This window comes from Acipenser ruthenus, chromosome 52 (genome assembly GCF_902713425.1).
Source record: "Acipenser ruthenus chromosome 52, fAciRut3.2 maternal haplotype, whole genome shotgun sequence".
Taxonomy (NCBI): domain Eukaryota; kingdom Metazoa; phylum Chordata; class Actinopteri; order Acipenseriformes; family Acipenseridae; genus Acipenser; species Acipenser ruthenus.
This window is the reverse complement of record NC_081240.1, coordinates 5,956,169-5,977,705: the sequence shown is the minus strand read 5'-3', so window position 1 is coordinate 5,977,705 and position 21,537 is coordinate 5,956,169. Positions and strand designations below refer to the sequence as shown.

General features: G+C 40.9%; 1 protein-coding gene across 2 annotated transcripts; it reads right to left on the bottom strand.

The window, feature by feature from the left end:
• Positions 1–6,263: 6,263 nt before the first annotated feature.
• LOC131722952 (serine/threonine-protein kinase ULK1-like) lies at positions 6,264–20,895 on the bottom strand. 2 transcript variants are annotated; one of them, XM_059016135.1, is made up of 14 exons: positions 19,931–20,895; positions 18,506–18,614; positions 16,413–16,511; positions 15,592–15,633; positions 14,840–14,872; positions 13,035–13,071; positions 11,744–11,917; positions 11,463–11,536; positions 10,930–11,031; positions 10,519–10,577; positions 8,634–8,716; positions 8,047–8,097; positions 7,393–7,458; positions 6,264–7,211 (listed from the first exon to the last, which is right to left on the bottom strand). In XM_059016135.1, the coding sequence occupies exons 2-14, from the start codon at positions 18,593–18,595 to the stop codon at positions 6,676–6,678; spliced, it is 1,446 nt and encodes a 481-aa protein (XP_058872118.1). In that variant the 5' UTR covers positions 18,596–18,614; positions 19,931–20,895; the 3' UTR covers positions 6,264–6,675. The 2 variants fall into 2 exon arrangements, with proteins under 2 accessions (XP_058872118.1, XP_058872119.1); XM_059016136.1 differs by lacking the exon at positions 8,634–8,716 and having other exon boundaries at positions 7,082–7,211.
• Between the last annotated feature and the right edge of the window lie 642 nt (positions 20,896–21,537).

Below are 21,537 nucleotides of genomic sequence, written 5' to 3'. Positions count from 1 at the left end.
AAACAGTGCTACTGAATAACAGTTAACACTGGCAGTGTTTATTGAAACACTTTATTTTTACAAATGTGATTAAATATAGTCATGTTTTGACCATAACTGTATTTCATTTCTTTTTCAAGAATAGTTATGTTTTATATATATTTTTAAAATGGCATCCAATAGTCAGTGCTGTAACAGTTTTTCAAAAAAGTGAACTTAAGTTTGCTTTATTGTGTGTGTTTTTTTCTTCTTCTTTGATTTCCATAAAATATGGCAAACATGTTTGTTCTTTTTTTCAGATTATAGTAATGTGATTTAATAAAAAATTTAATTTAACTAACTGTGACTTTTCTTATTTATTAATACTCATTAACACTATTTTTCATTGAAAAGTCTTTGTTGTGTTGTTTAATGTGGGAGAAAGAAAGAGCCTGGACTCATTTGAGCTCTCAGGAAGCTAAACTAAACTTTATTTCTCTTGACAAAGCAAACATAACATGTGAGGTCACTCACTGGGGGTGTGGCTGCGGCTATAGTACATCTACAGTCTTTGCCGCAGAATTTGACAAGTTCTTTGCAGAAAAATGCACTTTTTTCTTTGCAGATTTTAGGAAATTTGACTGCAGATTTCCGTGGGGACCTTCCCAAAACAATGGGTTTATACTGCCATCTAGTGGTTGAAAATAAAATCCAGGCTTTACTGTGTTGAGTTGATGCTGGATTCAAAATGAGCTTCTCTTTTAGGACGCTACAAAATGACGTCACGTAAAACGCGACTGCCTGCCTTCTCCTTTCTCATGAATATTAAGTAAGCCCTTCCCCCGTACTGAATATTAAAAGAGTAATGAAACTTTGAAGAATTTGAATGGCTGTATTAGTAATCGAATTGATGTAATCATAGTCTGTTATATTATTGCAATAACTGAATGTATGTCTAGAAACTGAATAAAACTAATTATAAACTAGTAGCTGCTGCAGCCACAGTGAATCTTGTGGAGGCCCCGGGTAAGCTGGCATAGCGGTACACTCAAACCAGAGAGAAAAAAGGAAATTACATTACATCGTGTGTTTCGATTATAACTGAAAAAATTATGCAAGCTCCGCTCTAGGGCAGCTTAGAGTATCTGTGCTCCTGAAGGGTGAGTGGGCGGTGTCTTTATAAAATAAACTCATCATTCCCTTAAGCTATTGGCCCGCTGCAGGACCATCTCGCTTCCCTATTGGATTTCACAGACGGCTATCAAACAGTCACACTTAGCCCTTGGATACTCCGGATTTGTAGACTGTGTTTTATTACACTTTGCTGTGCTTTTACTACAGGGAACTTATATAAGGGTTAGCTTACCTTGGTTTGTTCTTTAGCATGCTTTACCAGACCTCTCTGTGCTTTACAATGCTTCCCTATGCTTTACCATACCTCTCTGTGCTTTACAATGCTTCCCTATGCTTTACCATACCTCTCTGTGCTTTACAATGCTTCCCTATGCTTTACCATACCTCTCTGTGCTTTACAATGTTTCCCTATGCTTTACCATACCTCTCTGTGCTTTACAATGCTTCCCTATGCTTTAGGTTTCACTCTGCTGTATTACACTTTGCTGTGTTTGTGCTGTTGGACACTTTTATAAGGCTCTCTCATGCTCACAAGGGATCTTCTCTGTCCTTCTAATTAGGTAGCAGGCTACAGACACTGCAGCTATTTCTGCTGCACATTTCTCCCATTTTCATCCAGAAACCTCCTTATTTTTACTGCCAGCTCCCTGAGAGTGTTTGCGTCAGGGTTACTGCTCTGTGTTTGATACAGACTGGGAAGAATGAAGCGCGTCTCACATTGATTCCCTCCACTGTAACACTGCTTACAGAGTCCGTCTCTCTGAGCTTCCTGGTTCACTCTCCCTGATTCTCCCACCAGCAAAACAAACTGGCGAGAAAAAAGGCTTTTTTTGAGTCTCTTGTTTTCCATGGTAAATGTGTTATTTATTAACACAGTTCAGATCAGATTATTGACAGTGTCACAAGCTGCCGGAGCAGGATTGTGATAGAGACGGCTTGGTGCCTCGTCTTGTGGGTTACCTCTTTGTTTTATTAAGAATGTTCTTTTTGAAATATTGGATTGCTGTTGATTATAACAGAAGATTGACAAGCAGTCAAATAGACCCCTGCTCTGTCCATGGTTATGTGTTTAATTAAAATGATTTAATGAAGTGTGTTAAATATTTGAAAAGCAAGTGTTGCATTACAGTGTGGACTTCCAAACTGTGAGACAGGGTTTAGGGGCTGTGAGGAAGTCCAGTCTCACTTTATTGTAATAAACACTGTATTAGTTTATTCATTGTGAGCATCTAGCTCAGTCATTTTAAGTGTGGTTTGCTTTGTGTTAATGGTTGGTTAATGACGTGATAACTACGATGAACACTGAGTGTACCGGGAGACATCAGCTTTACAAGCAGATCAATACCAAACAGAGTCGAGGTTTTTCTACAAGTCTGCACGGACACCCGGTCATGTGACAATTGCTTTGGATTTTTTTAAGGTCCAGCATTTTTATAAAAAGACATTCAGTTATAAGTTTTCAAAATGAACAGTAATCTGAAAATATCTAATCAAAACAAAATGTGTTTGATGAAGGGGGTTAGGAGGTGGGGTCCTATTACCTGTAACACAGGAAGGAAGAAAGTGAACGGGGAGAGGAAACCAGTGTGGGGGCTGCAGGATCAATGGGCTTCACCTGAGTCAAAGAGAGTGGAAATAAAGAAGTGTGGAAAACAAAACGAGCAACAGCAAAACAAGAAAGGACTTGAGAGAATGATGTTCTGCTGATGAGAGGGAAGACATTGATTGAAATCCTTGACACCTGTGCAATATTTCTGTAAAAAAGTTTTGTCATATAAAATCATGTTATTTTTTATTTGCTCTGCCGTGCATTACTGGTAAATGTCATATTTATTGTTGTTCAGTGGCCAAGAGTTGCGTTGCACAGTGAAGAACTTATCTGAAGGAGCAGCAACTGGCTGTGGTTGAGACGGAAAGATTCTGGCTGGGGATCTCAAGCACAATAGAAAGAAAGCAACGCTGATGTACGAGTAAGTAAGCTGGGCTGAGTTGAGTGGGGGACGGAGGGGGGTGATGCTGGGACGCCAGTATCACCGTCGAGCCCTCTTGAGGTGTCGTGGGCTAGTTGACGAAACACCGAGGATGGAAGGTACCCACTTGAAGACTCCAGAGATGTACCCTACTTCGCTCAATCCAGACGGTTGTCATGCTGATGCGCTGGGGAGACCGCACTGTGGTTGATCCCCGGAGCCAGCATCGCAGCCGTTGTGTGTGCTGATGCGCCAGGGAGGCAAATAAGCCGATCCCTGGAGCCAGCATTACACTTCAGCCATCAACACCAGACAGAAGGATATCTACATCATCATATGGAAGGAAACGCAAATGGATAGAGACACAGCTGGATCACATTAGTTTACTGTAAAGCTATGTCTTAGTTGGTGCTTATCTTGACGAGAACCGAGTTCAAATCAGCATGAAGTTTTAACATCTACTCTCGTGTAATGGAAATCAATAATCGTTGTTTTATTGTTTTGTATTCTATAACTGTGTTTGTTTTCTAATTAATGTTCATTGAGAAACCTGATCTCAGAGCTGCTGCCCTTTTCACTATTTCTCTCAAAAGTCTGCTTTGCAAATAAGCCATGAAAGCAGAGCTTCATTATAACAATATACAACAATAACCCTGTGTCTTTGAGTGTCTGTTCTGTATACAATAGTGTCATGGATTGCAGAGTGGTGATGTCAGAACAAGGAAGTAAATGCAGACACGACTGGTGAAATGAAATGATGGATGCGCTTGCTTGCGACGGTTTATTACAAAATAAAAGGTTTGATCACAAAACAAAACAAGACACGGCACTTTAGCCAAAATAAACAGACAAACAAAATGAACAGACACTAACAAACAGGGACGAATACTAAACAAACACATACCACGTAGCAATTGCCTATAATTATCTCTCCTCACTCTCTCCCGTTCTTTCGCCCTGAACACACAACCCAGAGTGGGTGAAAACATGCTGCTTTTATGCAGTTGTACCGAGACTCGATTGGTAGTCAATCATTCAATTAGAATCTCGGTACAACTGCCTGTGAATTAAGTGCAATTCCCCGTGTTCACATACTAATACATTTTACCTGCACGTGAAGTGATGTGCAATCCTCGTGCCCAAATACAAATATACATTTTAAATCACTCGTGTTGCACGGACACATTTATATCCCGTGCACCAATATCTATACACCAACATTTACACACAACACGTAACATATAACCCACACATGCACAGAGGGGCGGGGCACATTGCCAAAAATAGTTTCAACACTCATAAAATCAGCACTGTATAAATAAGTACAGTATGTCAGTAACGTACATACCCTCTCTGATAATACTGAGCTTGTGCTAAACAATGTCAGTTTCTCAGAATATCTGGAGGGAGCACCCTTTCTCTTAGGGGTGAGGGAGGGAGCAGTTCAGTCTCCATGCCTCAAGCCTGCCCTGGACTGGAGGGAGCACCCTTTCTCTTAGGGAGAGAGCAGTTCAGTCTCTTTTGTACAGAAGTGAAAGCCCAGTGCAGTCAATGAATATCTTTTAATAGTAATATTTGTTGGGGGATTTAGAAACGGTATCATATAATATACTGTGCTGAATCAATCTTTCATTATTAAATGAGGGACTTGGTGGAAACAAAGAGAAGGGTTACTGTGACAGTCCCACTCCCAACTCTCTCCTCTCCGCCCCTCTCACACTGATTCAGCAGTTTCTGCTCTCCCTGCTTGTCTAAAACTGGCCTCAGTCCAAAATCCTGCCTTAGAGCTTTACACAACTGCAGGAAATCAGCACAGTTTGTTGTCAAATCATCAATCTCTCTGCCTCGCTGCTACAAGAATGGCTTCAAACTTGTGGTCAGAGGATCACTTCAGCTGTCCAGTGTGTCTGGAGATATTGAAGGACCCAGTCGCTATTCCATGTGGACACAGTTACTGTATGGGGTGTATTAAGAACTGCTGGGATCAGACTGATCATACAGGTGTCTACAGCTGCCCCCAGTGCAGAGAGACCTTTACCCGAAAGCCTGTTCTGTGCAGAAACACCATCCTGGCTGAAATTGCTGGATAACTCAAGAAGAGAAGGCTCAATCCTCCTCCTGCTCAAAGTTATGCTGTACCTGGAGATGTGCCGTGTGATTTCTGCACTGGGAGAAAGTTCAAAGCTGTGAAATCCTGTTTGACGTGCCTGGCCTCTTACTGTGAAACACACGTCAAGCCACACAGTGAGGTTACTCCATTAAAGAGGCACAAGCTGGTCAATGCAATTGGAAATCTGGAGCGGAAGCTTTGTGCTGAACACCAAAAGGTTTTGGAGAGGTTCTGCAGAACTGATCAGACGTGTATTTGCTGGCTGTGTGCAGACAAGGAACACAAGAGCCATGACACAGTCTCAGTTGAGACAGAAAGGACTGGGAAGCAGGTAAAGGTTTGAACCATTTCTTTGTAGCTACCCTAGACGATAAGGATTCACCAGGATATTCAATGTGTCTATTTAAAATATTAGATCGTTTCACATTAGATCCATTAGTGTATTGATTTTTATATTCTACTGAGACCTATTTTACCTTCTCAGCCCAAACTATTATGGATTAGGGTTATACTTATTTGTAGTTTGTGTTTTATTTTGATTTTATTTCATTTTGACTATTTTGATATGATGATATTACTATTTATTTTGTAACTGTAAATACAATGCTAATACGAGATCAACATATTAGCACCACATTGATATTGGTATTAAATCAGCCTGCAAATGTATTTGTATGCCAGTGTAATCGCAATAATAATATATTCCTACTTACATTTAAAATAAAATATCACTACAATATAAACATATTGATATCTCAATATTATCAACCAGCAGCCACAGAGGGTCCCTCACACACACAGAGGGCAATTTAGAGTGACCAATCAATCTGAACAGCATGTCTTTGGACTGTGGGAGGAAACCGGAGTACCCGGAGAAAACCCACAATGTGAACACATTGGGAGAACATGCAAACTCCACACAGACAGATCCCTAGGCCGGATTCGAACCTAGGACCCTGGCACTGTGAGGCAGCAGAAGTAACCACCATGCCACCGTGCCACCCATTTTAAAAAACAGAAAGAGAAAAATGAAAGTTTCTTCAATGTAGTGGATTTCTTCTCCGCTACTCAAAGAGACTCAGGACCCCAGGCAGGTTACCAACTACAAAGTACTTTATTTAATGCGCCAGTGAAGAACAGTGTACAAACTGTCTTAAAGTTGACTACAAATACAAGCACATATAAACATGTTAGTGGTGATACTAAGCAAAGAATAGGTGTGTACTAAAAGCACATCACAGGTTTGAACAGAAAGTTCTGCAAGACAAAGAGTGTTGTGACTTCAAAACTTCTTCCTCAAGATAAGTTACAAACTAGCTGACGCCAGTCCTTGTGATAAGAAGATGCTGTGGAAGTGAGTACACATCCTTATTGTGGGAGACAGTTTTACTAAGCTTGAGAGTCCAGCAACCTTCCACTGAAGGCCATTGCTATGCAGAAAAAAGAAAGTCAACAGAAATTCACTCAGAAATGAACCTCTTCATTCAAACACTAAACAGGCGGCTACTTCAGCTTGCAGACTCTTACACTGGAATCAGAATAAATATAAAACCCAGGATAGAGTTTCTCAGTAAATGTGGTTTGGAATCTGTGCAGGGGGGTCATTTTGTCTCCAGAGACTCCATAAAATGATAGCGTGCCGGCAGTAAAGTCCAGATACACCCCTATTCTGGGGGAGCGGAATAATTTTACTTCAGATACATTGTTATTCTGCCAGGCAGAGTACCTGGAATCACAGCAGAACAATTTCCAGGACTTGTTATTGTGTCCAAGCTGAAAGGAAATGTCCTCTCCTTTCGGGTTGATTCCTTTATATGTGACTCCTATATCTACCCCCTCCCTGCCACTCCACTCAATCTCCCAGTAGCAGGGAGACCCAGACAAACCCTCTTTGCAAAGCACTTGGTACAAGATGTCAAATCTATCTGGGTGATCAGGATATGGCTGGACCTCTTTCCGTCGTGTTACCTTTCTGTTCCCTTCAGACAGACAGAGCTCTCTATGTGCTGTGTTGGGGTCCAGTGTGAGCTGACAGTAATCTGATTGAAGAGAAGAGGAGGGTTAAAGGCCAGAGATGCTTAGAAAAATCAAATCACTGAAAAACAATCTGCACTGGGTTGGAAATTGCTGTCCTCAAGCTCCACTCCTCCCTGTTCTGGAGGGACGCAAAATGGAGGGACGCATCATTCAATCAAATGTTAGTGAAAACAGAATTCTTACATTTTAAAAAGTCAGCTCTGGTCTTTGGCTCTGGAGCCTGTCGACTTTGAACGGCAGCTTCTTTTGCTGGGGAGAAAAGAGAGAGAAATGGAATTGAAACTTCTGAATAAATTGAGAACTCCGTGTGAGTTAAAACAGATATCCCCCCCCACCCCCCCCCCCCAAAAAAAAAAAGTTTGTGTAACTGAAGGAGAAGGTGGCTGGAAAGTTAAGTTTGTAATTATGCAATACATGTCTGTGATTCTCTAGCAACACAACTAATTCATTCCTCCTCCCCTCTCCCCTCTCCTCCAGTCCTCCTGTCCTTCCCCCTCTCCTCTGCTCCCCTTCCCCCTCTCCTCTGCTCTCCTCCCCCTCCTCTCCTCTCCCTCCTCTCCTCTCCTCCCTCCTCCTCTCCCTCCTCTCCCTCCTCTCCTGCCCCTCTCCTCCCCTCTCCTCTGCTGTGGTCATTGACAGTGTATAATGTTCCCTTGACAACAGTAGAGAGACTGGAAACTTTTATCAGTCCACAGTAAATGATTGGGAGTTCCACGCTGTCTCGGCTGAGTGGGACTTCATGGGAAAGAAATTCTGCTCCTAACAGCCTCTACTCTAACCAAGGAGTATAACAATTGTACCGTTATAATAATATATGGGTTCAGTAATTTCACTTACAATTTTTCTTGGGTGAGCTCACTCCGAGGAATGGGTGTCTGAAAAATGTATCTGTAAGAACGCAAGAGATTTATAAGCCTCTATTGCAAGCAGACCGTCACAAAAAGCAGAAATGATTTTACTTGGAATCAATTTTATGAATGCAAACAATAATGATGATTGGTGGTCAATGACTAGAGATAACTGTGGTGCAGGCAATATGATGCAATATGATGGTAAATTAAAGTAAAGCTATGCAGTAATAGCACAAACTTTCACAAATGTCCCTGTCATTGTTCTCCACCTCTGGAAATTTTCTGTCGAATGCAGTTTAAATTACAAAGACATTTATATTAAGGTTGATTTCGGTATTAAAGGGCTAGTGTGTATGTAAAACTAGGGAGATCCATCCATCCATCCATCATCATTAACCGCTTAATCCTTTACAGGGTCTCGGTGAGCCAGAGCCTAACCCAGCATACACAGAGCGCAAGGCAAGACTACACCCTGGATGGGACGCCAGTCCATCGCAGAATTAGTGAGATATATTATGTAAATTCAATGATACAACATATTGAAGAAAACTTGACAAAATAAAATTTACCCACCAAATTCAATGCGATCTTTAGGATTGCACTGCAACAGCCTGCACAGTAGGTGGCGCAAGTGAGTGGAGATCCCCTGTGGGATGCTGGCATAAAGAAAGAGGCACGTAGTTATTTAGCATTTTAAATCCATTCAAAAACGGCCAACGGTACTGTTAAAAGTTTAAATAGTGAATAGGCAACTGGCAACTCAAGACCATAATTTAACAAATCAGTGTTTCTTTAAAACAACAAGAATACATTTGATATTTAGGATTAGTAACATAGGACAGCAGTGTAGAGTAGTGGTTAGGACTCTGGACTCTTGACCGGAGGGTCTTGTGTGGGTTCAATCCCAGGTGGGGGACACACTGCTGCTATACCCTTGAGCAACTTTACTTAGATTGCTCCAGTAAAAACCCAACTGTATAAATGAGTAATTGTATGTACAAAATGGGTGGCACGGTGGCGTGGTGGTTAGCGCTGCTGCCTCACAGCGCCAGGGTCCTAGGTTCGAATCCGGCCTAGGGTGTCTGTCTGTGTGGAGTTTGCATGTTCTCCCCGTGTTCGCGTGGGTTTTCTCTGGGTACTCCGGTTTCCTCCCACAGTCCAAACTGTTCAGGTTGATTGGTCACTCTAAATTGCCCTCTGTGTGTGTGTGTGTGTGTGAGTGTGTGGTCCCATCCAGTGTGTAGTCTTGCTTTGCACCCTGTGTATGCCGGGTTAGACTCCGACTCACCGCAACCCTCTAAAGGATTAAGTGGTTATTGATAATGGATGGATGTACAAAATAATGTGAAATAAATGTAACAATTGTAAGTCACCGTGGATGAGGGTGTCTGCTAATAAATAAATAACATGTTGTTTAAGTGCACACAAGTTTAGTTGAGTTGAGTTTGTGAAGAAACATTTTGAATGGCAGGTGCTTTACATTCTAGAGGCAGGCTTCTGAACTGTTCAATTTGATGCAGATATAAATAGAGAGCTAGCAAACACTCATTCCTGTTTACTTAACAAGCACATCTTTATATAGAAATTTTGGGGGAAAAAATGTTTAGTATAGCATGTTCCCAAAAACTTATACACCCTGTTACGCTTAGCTTTACAGGAGATTCCATTTCTATAATGTGGTTTAGATGAGATACTGCGTGTAGTGTAGTGCTCGTGAATTATATTGAACACAGAAGAGGATGAACATTATTACATTAAAAGTATATTAAAAATGACAAGTGGGGTTGGATACAGAAATAAAACACAGGTAAAGAATGAAATACAAACAGTACACTTCAGCAATACTACAGGTTAAAAAATACATCAAATAAAAAAGGTTTTGTACAGACGGATAGGTGCCCAATTATTTGTCATTTGGAAACTGCTTGCCTGGAGTAAGGGTGATCCACTTAGCAATGGATGCCCATAGGTTTTATTTCCCCCTTTGTCCCCTCTACTGGGTGCTAACAGATCATATAATTATTATTATTAATTTCTTAGCAGACGCCCTTATCCAGAGCGACTTACAATTTACAATTATATTTTTGTTTTTCACATACCCATTTATACAGTTGGGTTTTTACTGGAGCAATCTAGGTAAAGTACCTGCTTGCTCAAGGGTACAGCAGCAGTGTCCCCCACCTGGGATTAAACTCCTCCGGTCAAGAGTCCAGAGCCCTAACCACTACTCCGCACTACTGCCCATATAAGCATTGTAGTGGACAAGCATAGGTGGGGTGAATGGCCTTTCCTCATTTTGAAATTTCTTATGTGTCACTTCACAGGTAGAAGCTTAAACAGTGTCACAGTGAATGAAAATCTGATTACCAAAACATGGCAGAAAAATTGAAAAAGCACAGGAAAAAATCTAAGAGGAGTTGAGGAAAGATGTTAGGGGGTGTGAAGCAAATATACATACTTGGGAGTCAAGTTCTTGTGTTTCTCAAAGAGGCGACAGAGCTCTTGAGGGTTGCTAGCCTGAAAATGATCAACCCAAAAGTATTTAAGATGGGTGTGAAACACAAAATATCTTTAGACACACTAAAAGAAAAAAAACATTACCAGTGACTACGTTTACATGCAGGCAATACCAGAGTATTTCGAATAGCAGTATAACAACAGCCCAATAACAGCTTATGTCACTCACTTGATAAAAATACTGAATAGCACAGAGGACATTGGAAACCTAGCAGTGAACTGTTCAGGGTTCACACCGGATTGACAATGTGATGCTAGAAACTGTCCTCAGCACAATACTAATCAGCATGATTCATCTGGTATACCGGTCATAGGCAATAAGTGAACATGTCACAACAGCATGTGGACTCACCTGAAATGGGACCTGGCCAGTCAGACATTGGTACACTATGATTCCTATACTCCATAGATCAACTTTTGCATCATAGGTCTTGGCCATTATAACTTCAGGAGCCTGGAAAAAAACACAGAAAGCACAGTGAAAGAACAGTAATGCACAGAACTGCAACAGAACAGCAAAATATCCATCCATCCATTGTCATTAACCACTTAATCCTTTACAGGGTCGCGGTGAGCCAGAGCCTAACCCGGCATACACAGGGCAATGCAAGGCGAGACTACACCCTGGACGGGACGCCAGTCCATCGCAGGGCACCACACACACACTCATACAGAGGGCAATTTAGAGTGACCAATCAACCTGAACAGCATGTCTTTGGACTGTGGAAGGAAACCAAAGTACCCGGAGAAATCCCACAATGTGAAAACACATTGGGGAGAACATGCAAACTCAGCTTAAAATATTACCATCAATAATACTATGCATCTAATGCCTATGCAAATCCTAGCAATAGTAACAGCCATACAAAGTGCTAAAGCACTCACCATGTACAGAGGAGTACCACACATTGTAAGTGCCATCATATTGGTTGGCTGGAATCTGGCTAACCCAAAGTCGGCTGTAGGGTAAAAGAAAGGAAGTGAGGCAGGAATAGCAATGTGGCGTTAGTCTTTATGGGGCTCAATTTCTTGGTCCTCTAATAGTTAGACCATGTCACTAGTGATGGAGGGGGGAGAGGAGGAAGAGGAGGAGGTGGGAGGAGGGAAGAGGAGGAAGGGGGGAGGAGGAGCAGAGGAGAGGAGGAGGGGGAGGAGCAGTAGCTCACCAATCTTCAAGCGAATGTTTCTGGGGTTGGATTTGTCCCCTCCTGTAAGGGCCAGCAGGATGTTCTGTGGTTTGAGGTCTCGGTGGATGACTCCCTTGCTCTGCAGCACCTTCATGGCAGATGTGATCTGCAGCAGGAACAGACGGATTGTGTCCTCATTTAGGGGCCCTTTGGCTATGAAAAAAAGTGAACGAAACCTCAAATAAAGAAAACCATCGCCAGGAGTTGAATCAACATGATCTTTTATTTTAGTTTTTCATCCATCCATCCATCCATTATCATTAACCGCTTAATCCTTTACAGCCGGAGCCTAACCCGGCATACACAGGGCAATGCAAGGCAGGACTACACCCTGGACGGGACGCCAGTCCATCACAGGGCACCACACACACACACACACACACCACACTCACACAGAGAGCAATTTAGAGTGACCGGTGCTGAGATCATGGAGCTAATCCACTCTCTTCTACCTCACATTAAACACTTTGATATATTAAGTCCAGTTTACTTGAATTAAGAAAATATGTAATTTCATAGGCAGGGAGTACTTCAGTGGTGTTTAAGAGACGCATGTAATATCCTTTCCTATTACTAAGTGATTTATTTACTTTGATGTCGCACTGCACCTCCGCTCGAAAATTGCTCAAAATCAGTTGATCGTTCGTTTCTGTTCACAATTGCTGTGTTGTCAGGGTACTGAGTTTCTATTTGCAAAAACACCAACGTTTTTCCACAAGTTTGGCATGTTTTTCCTAAGAACACCCCTGTGCACTAATGTTGTAATGCCAGAGGGGAAATAACAGAGTGCAATATCCTGTACAATTAACCCTTTAGTAAGCTATATGTTCTACATTTAACTTTAAAGACATGTAGCCTCGCATGGGTTTTCTCCAGGTATTCCGGTTTCCTCCCACAGTCCAAAAACATGCTGTTCAGGTTGATTGGTCACTCTAAATTGCCCTCTGTATGAGTGTGTGAGTGAGTGTTTGAGTGTGGTGCCCTGCGATGGACTGGCGTCCCGTCCAAGGTGTAGTCTCGCCTTGCATTGCCCTGTGTATGCCGGGTTAGGCTCTGGCTCACCACAACCCTGTAAAGGATTGAGCGGTTAATGATAATGGATGGATGGACATGTAGCCTGGCTTTCAGCACTTCTATTACAAAAATAAAAAGCAATCATATCACCTCTCAAAGGACATTTAGTTGTATTTGACACAAAAACTTAAAACTAGGATTTTAAAAAGAGATACACAAATTAAACCAGGTATCAAAGTTTTCAAATGTAACTTACATTTCAGGTAGTCTGCCAGATCCCCTCCATTGCAGTACTAGCAAGAAAAAAACAAATCAAAACAGGATCACATCAGATAACTACCACACAGGAGCTTAAAGGGGAGCTCAAGCTGTTTACTTAATGCTGCTACAACTATTTAAGTAAGATGTGTATATTGTTTTTATTAATATATTTTGATATCCTGATTAAACTGCAGTCTACAGTGCTCGGTTTTCAAGATGGCTTTCCAAATGTACCCTTTAGAAGAACTTTTCAGAACTACATTTCCCATCATCTTCCTACTCATGTATCTATAATGGGAGTGATGGGAAGTGTAGTTCTGAAGTTCTTCATCTGAAGGGTATGTTTAGAAAGCCATCTTGGAAACTGAGTGCTGTAGAAGACTGCAATTTAATAATAGTGTAAAAAAAATGGTCAGGATGTCAAAAATACATAAATAATACACACACCTTACTTAAACAGTTGTATTGACATATGGGAACATGTAACACACAAAAGTGATGAGTGGGGAACTTTAATAATTCATCAAATAAAGTACAAAGTCAAAAATTCACAGAAAACATTGCATAGAAATAAAAGACCATTAAACAGCTTATTTTATGCTCGTTCTGAGTGTACAAACAGTATGTTTCATAAAAGAAAGATTCAAAACACACAGTGCATGTCAATAGAAATAACCAGAAATTGTCAGTATAACTGGATTATAAATGAAAGTAGGATCATGTTCTTTTTTTATAAGAACAATCACAATCAAACTGTGATTTTAGGCTATAACTATAAGTGATTCACACACTTTAATGCATCAAAGCTATGACTAAAGATTATGCACTATTCATTTTACAATGTACACAAAAAAAGTCTGTGAATAAAGGACCATCATCCATCCATCCATTATCATAACCGCTTAATCCTTTAGAGGAGTCAATACAGTGAAATACATACATACACACATATAGACTCTATATAGAGAGACAAGGAGTCAATACATCCATCCATTATCATAACCGCTTATTCCTTCAGAGGAGTCAATACAGTGAAATACATACATACACACATATAGACTCTATATAGAGAGACAAGGAGTCAATACATCCATCCATTATCATAACTGCTTAATCCTTTAGAGGAGTCAATACAGTGAAATACATACATACACACATATAGACTCTATATAGAGAGACAAGGAGTCAATACATCCATCCATTATCATAACCGCTTAATCCTTTAGAGGAGTCAGTACAGTGAAATACATACATACACACATATAGACTCTATATAGAGAGACAAGGAGTCAATACATCCATCCATTATCATAACCGCTTAATCCTTTAGAGGAGTCAGTACAGTGAAATACATACATACACACATATAGACTCTATATAGAGAGACAAGGAGTCAATACATCCATCCATTATCATAACCGCTTAATCCTTTAGAGGAGTCAATACAGTGAGCCGGAGCCTAACCCGGCAGACACAGGGCACAAGGCGAGACTACACCCTGGACGGGACGCCAGTCCATCGCAGAGAACCACACACAAACACACTCACTCAGAGGGCAACTTAGATTGACCAATCAACCTGAACAGCATGTCTTTGGACTGTGGGAGGAAACCAGAGTACCTGGAGAAAACCCACAATGTGAACACATTGGGAGAACATGCAAACTCCACATAGACAGATCCCCTAAGCTGGAATCGAACCTAGGACCCTGGAGCTGTGAGGCAGCAGCGCTAACCACCATGTCAATATATTAATGAGCAAAAGCATACTAATCACACACAGATGGGAAAGGTGACTTACCTCCATCACCAGATAGACACAACTAGATGTTTTCTAAAAAAGAAAAGCAGGTAAAGATGAGTGTGAATGCCAAGCACTGTTAAAGGGAACGGCAGAATTAAGTCTTAATCAATTTCAACAAAAATGATGCATGTGATAATAGTTTGCATTTGTTTTTTTGCATATGTATTACATAAGAAATAACCCATGACAGGTTGTGTGGTAAGACCATTATTACCACATGTATATGTATATATCTACACAGAGGTTGGCATTCGTTTATTTGTCTAGACCAGGGGGTTCTAATATTTTTGGGTGTGCAGACCCCTATTCAACCAAAGGTTTTGCAGAGTGACATGTAGTTATATGCCATATATGGAAAACTCCATTCATTATCATTAACTACTTATTCTTTTACAGGGTTGCGGTGAGCCGGAGCCTAACCTGGCAGACACAGGGCAATGCAAGGTGAGACTACACCCTGGACAGGACGCCAGTCCATCGCAGGACACCACACACTCACACACTCACTGGGCAATTTAGAGTGACCAATCAATCTGAACAGCATGTCTTTGGACTGTGGGAGAAAACTGGAGTACCCGGAGAAAACACACAATACGGAAACACATTGGGGAGAACATGCAAACTCCACACAGACAGACCTCCAAGGCCAGATTTGAAATCAGGACCCTGGCACTGTGAGGCAGCAGCACTAACCACCACGCCACCGTGCCGCCCCTATAAAATGATCAGATATATGAAATTAATATTACCTGGAAATCATACAATCTCACAAAATTGTCATGTTTCAGCCCCTAAGGAAAAAAATAATAATAATTGTATTGATATGTGACAGGGTGGCTGGGCGGTGTGACATCAGGACAGAAGCAGGAATAGAAACTCACACCAGGTACTGCATTTTAAAAGGCTTGTGCCCTTTTAATTAAATAATACAAAAATAAATAAAAGGTTTGAACAAAAAGAAACTTGCTCACAGAGCAAAATAAATATTGAAACAAAACAAGTCACAAACACAAAAATAATACGATCCCAGGTCAGGCTGGGCAGTTGCTGTCACTGTTCCTGGAATCGTTTTAAATAAAGTTTTGTTTTGTTTTTCTCTCACTCCTCTCGCTCACTCTCTCCTGCTAACACCCACCCGAGTGCAGCGAGCTGCAGGCTTTTATAGCGTGGCCGAGGGGTTTAACTGGCTAGTAATTAATCCATTACCCCTCGGCCACAATCTGCACGAGCTTTTAAATTACCATGGATGGGGCTTCCCATCCACGCTACTAAACAATACAAACAAAATCGGCTACGCCGTCATCTATAAATACAGTAATAACCAATAACAAAACTTGCGGCGCTTCGCCGTCTTCTATACATAATAAATAAATAAATCATAATAATAATAATAATAATAATAATACAAAACAAATGCAAAATAATACAGGGGCGGAGAGGGGAAACCCTGATCTAAAAATAAATAAATCTGTATAGGGCTGCTCGCCCTGTTACATGATATAACATTAATAGTGAAGGAAACTATTACCATGGGCAAATACAGAGAAAACAAAATTGCCAATGTTCTTACCTTTAAAATCTGTATCTCCCTGTCTAACTGTGTCCAGTAAGTTTGATCAAAAGAGAGGTTTTTCGTGTGTATACATTTGATGGCAACTTCACCGTTTTTCTTGTAAAAAAAGAAAAATGAAATATGTACCTCATTTACATTCCTTTCATCCATGTGCACTTTTGTATATATCATCAGGTGCATTCATGTAACACTTTTTTTCCATCAATCTATCCATTATCATAACCGTTTATTCCTTTAGAGGGTCACTGCTGTGAGCCGGAGCCTAACCCGGCAGACACAGGGCAATGCAAGGCAGGACTACACCCTGGACGGGACACTGCCAGTCCATCGCAGTGTTTCACACTTTTTAATAAAGAATATTCCACTTCAATTAAAATACATTCATTTAAACTCCAAAAACTGTAAACTTTTTAAAAATGTACAGCTTTTTTTGTTGTTGTTGTATATTTTGGACCAAATTGAATTCTCTATTCGTGTTGTACCACTGCTAACAGATGTTAGACAGCACTTGTCTTTGAAACTTGTCTGTACTTGAGGACAATACTTTAAATATATATTTTTACTAAGCTTTGTATCTTCTGTGGGTTTGACAACCAAAAGTCACTGTACATACAGCCATGGCATAACAACAGACAACTGCAGAACAGGCAGAATACATGCTGCGTTCAGTGTGAATGGCCCTTTAGGCTATTGGCTCATATTTGAGTCTCAATTTGCATATTCCCAAGCAGACCACGTGACTCGCAAGCAATGCAAAGTGACTGATACATCAGCAGAGAGAGAAAGAGACCTGACAGCTGAAATCGCCACACACTTCAGAGAGAGAGCAACAGTGAGTACCAAAGAGAGAGACAAACCACACACAACCCCCCTGTTCACCAACACGTCCTGTTTAAGCAAGCAGTTCCTAATTAATTATCAGTTTGCAATGATATTCCAACAGCTTTAAACACTTACAAATGGTAAGAAATGTTCTTATGGAGAATATGTTTTGGGGGCCCATTGTCATGGGGGGTGAATTGTCGACCAATTATCAGGGGGAACCTATTATCACAGGGAAGAATTGTCACCAGGACCAATTATCAGGGGGGACCTATTATCACAGGGAAGAATTGTCACCAGGACCAATTATCAGGGGGGACCTATTATCACAGGGAAGAATTGTCGCCAGGACCAATTATCAGGGGGAACCTATTATCACAGGGAAGAATTGTCGCCAGGACCAATTATCAGGGGGAACCTATTATCACAGGGAAGAATTGTCACCAGGACCAATTATCAGGGGGAACCTATTATCACAGGGAAGAATTTTCGCCAGGACCAATTATCAGGGGGAACCTATTATCACAGGGAAGAATTGTCGCCAGGACCAATTATCAGGGGGAACCTATTATCACAGGGAAGAATTGTCGCCAGGACCAATTATCAGGGGGAACCTATTATCACAGGGAAGAATTGTCGCCAGGACCAATTATCAGGGGGAACCTATTATCACAGGGAAGAATTGTTTCTGGGACTAATTATCGGCAGGACCAATTGTAGGCGACAATTTATCATTGACCCAAAAATGTCAGCACTCTTTAGTGAATAAGCTTGCATATTAAGTGACCTTCTTCGCTGTATTTTTGATGTAGGTGTATACATTTCCACTATTAACATAATTCATTAAATCCCCAGTACTCGGTACTTTTCCTGTGCATTGTTTACCTCACGTTTACTGCTTAGTCAAGGTGCACACAGTACGAGGTAAGTGGCTTACTGCATGGTAAACTGGTTACTGCTGTTTAGTGCATGTCCCAAAATGTTCTAACTCCTTCTTAGAAATTCTGTATAGCCATAGAAATGTAGCTATACATTAAAGTAACACATCTGCATATTCTTTATGATTATCATAGATTTTTATTCTTTCCAAAAGGTACATCGATCTTTGACAGCAAACCCTATATAGTAGGCCCAGAAGATTTAGTGTACTGAATTTTAGTAATTCGGTATTGAATTGTAGTTTTAAATGACATTACATGAAATGAAAACAATCTAAAAAAAGACAATAATAAACAAATGTTTAGAAATATAAACACTAGGCTACTTACCTCTTTGTGCCTTCCCTTAAATACCATACCAAATGCACCTTGTCCTAGGACATCTTTCATGCTGTACTCAAATTTCCCCACTGTCTCCATTTCCCTCTACTTGTGGATGCTGCAATTTGAAGGGAAAATATAAATGAGGCTCTAGGGATGTCTTCTAAGTAACCCCGGGTTGTTCCATGGTCAAACCCTCTACAGCTAGAAAGTTACCCCTTTTCCTCCCAATTCCATGGGCTACCTTCGCGAAAAAGAAAAGTTGGTACCATCATGTGTGTCAGAGCTGTATCTCTGTCATTGTTTAAATGCTTGTGTTTTAGTTCCTGTGTGTGCCTGTGGGTGGGTGTCTGTGTGTGTCAACTGAGCGTATCAATCATCCATCCCATCCATTATCATTAACCGCTCAATCCTTTACAGGGTCGCAGTGAGCCGGAGCCTAACCCGGCAGACACAGGGCGCAAGGCGAGACTAGACCCTGGACGGGACGCCAGTCCATCGCAGGGCACCACACTCACACACACTCACACACTGAGGGCAATTTAGAGTGACCAATCAACCTGAACAGCATGTCTTCAGACTGTGGGAGGAAACCGGAGTACCCAGAGAAAACCCACAATGCAAACACATTGGGGAGAACATGCAAACTCCACACAGACAGACCCCTAGGCCAGAATCGAACCTAGGACCCTGGCACTGTAAGGCAGCAGCGCTAACCACCACACCACCGTGCCACCCACCAGCAATATCTAACAATGATAGTGCTTCAATGTTTCATGTTGGCATGTATTTACGCTCCTCCTCCAGGGTCGCTCCTCCTCCAGGGGGAGGAGCGACCAGTTTTACTCCATGAAGCATTCGAGTCTTCATATCCCTACACTGTACTGTCTGTAGAGGGGAAACACACTATTTACTGTGGTTACTCGTAATGCACATCCGTCCTTACAGTGTTATAAAATTGAACTTTCATTTACAGAAAACATTGCCACAAATTAAAAAAAGATACAAAATATTGTTTATTTTATTGCGTATTGTATTATTATTCAAAATATAAATAGAAATCTCATGGATTTTTTTTTTTTTTTTACACAAATAGGCTATGTATTTCAGTGAAAAAAGCGCCAAAACAGTATTATTTTTCTATTTGAATAACTCCAAGATTTACTCAGCTACTTCAATGACTAAAACACTGAGAACGGCTCTTTTTGTGTCGAAACAAGTCTGTTATTGTTGTTTTCACAAATTGATTGAAATAACTTTAACAAACGGTTTGAGGTTACAATATTTTTGGACTTAAATTCGCTTTGTGCCTCCAACCCAACTACACCCATCTGTTAATGCACCACAACCCACACCCCTTACGTAACACACTGGAACAACACTATTTAAAAAAAAAAAACTCTGTAACACAAGAATTATAACTAAATACATTACCTTGTCTTGAGTTTAGGAAAAGAAGCAGAATGTCTCTGTGACTCGATGCACTTTCTGAAGACTTGTGTGAAAAATATGTTCCGCATTTGGTTTTTATAGCTTGCTATATGTATTTTTATGGGAAATGTGACCAATCCACAAACCTGTTTGTCAGAAACTGTTGTTTTGCTTTTACTTACAACCAGTCTTTCAAGATTAATTGAAACTATTTTCCATGGTAACATTATGTTGGCCCAGTTCTTCCGCTTTACCATTTATAGGGCACACATAAAATTTAAATTACTACAATTTTTCTTCGCTGATTGTATAAAAAAAAGGGCTCTAGGCCAGAGAGTTGTGTTCAAATCCCAGGTGGATGAGACGGCTGCTGCTGTACCCTTGAGCAAAGGTACTTTACCTAGATTGCTCCAGTAAAAAAAAAAAAAATGCATAAAATGGATACAACAATTGGTGAGTAAAAATTATTTGATATCTTGTAACAACTGTAAGCCACTCTGGCTGTGAGGCAACAGCGCTAACCACTACACCACTGTCCCGCCCCCTTTAAACTGATAAAGGACTAAAACAAAAGAGATAACAGCTAGTCCCTGGAATGATAGCAATGAAGTTTGTTTTTACAGATCAAAAATACTCCTCAAGTGTCCGATCAAGAAAGCATTGTAAAATCACTTAAATGACAGGAAACTGAAACACAGTTACGCCAAGTGCTGGGTTAACTACCGAGCCAGCCCAGATCAGAGCTTAGTCTGCTGCTACATTAACACCAGATCCCCCCAACTGAGAAACTGATTGATAAAAGTATAAGTTAATGCTTTAAGTGAAAGAGTAGACCTATGCAGTATTTGCAGATGTCAGTGACATGGCTGTGTCTGTTTAACTCTTGACTCGCTTTCTGTTCTGCTCATGGTCATATTCAATCAAGAGATTTAGTAACTTGTCCAATACCGGCTAATAAGGACCTTTTGCAAATGAGGCCCCGCATTGCTAAGAATTAAGCCAACACCCTGTTTCCATAGAACAATACATGGCTTCAGGGTAAAGACAAGTTCTAACAGAAATGCAATGGCTGCTGAGAAAGAAGTTCAATCAACTTGTTTTTTTTGTTTTTTTACTGGAGGAATCTAAGTAAAATACCTTGCTGAAGGCTACAGCAACAGTGTGTCTCCCCCATCTGGGTTAATAATTGTAAAGGCTATTGATTCTGAAATGTGCTAACAATTAGATTTACTCTGAATTGTTTTCATTTTTAAGCAATCTGTAGCGCGTAACTTCTTAACGAGTTAGAAATCAGAAATGTGCATATAAGGCAGGCGTGGGCAAGCAATGCAGCACTCCCTGTTCCTTGGTATTCCCACTTGGTGTTTGATTAGTTTAATTTGCAATAGTAAAGGACCAGAATAAGGGTGTCTGTCAGACATTTTAAACAAAATGTATGTGTGACAGAAAGACAATGAGTTCTGGTTTGAAATCTCTCTCCCGACCTGTGAGGGCGCTAAATAGCAAAAGGAGAAGGGTCTGGACGGGCTGGCCTGACGGTTCATTTCTGGGGCTGGGAAGTCGGTCAGCCTGGAAGGAAGCGAGACTCTGTTGCCGGAAGGTATTGACCT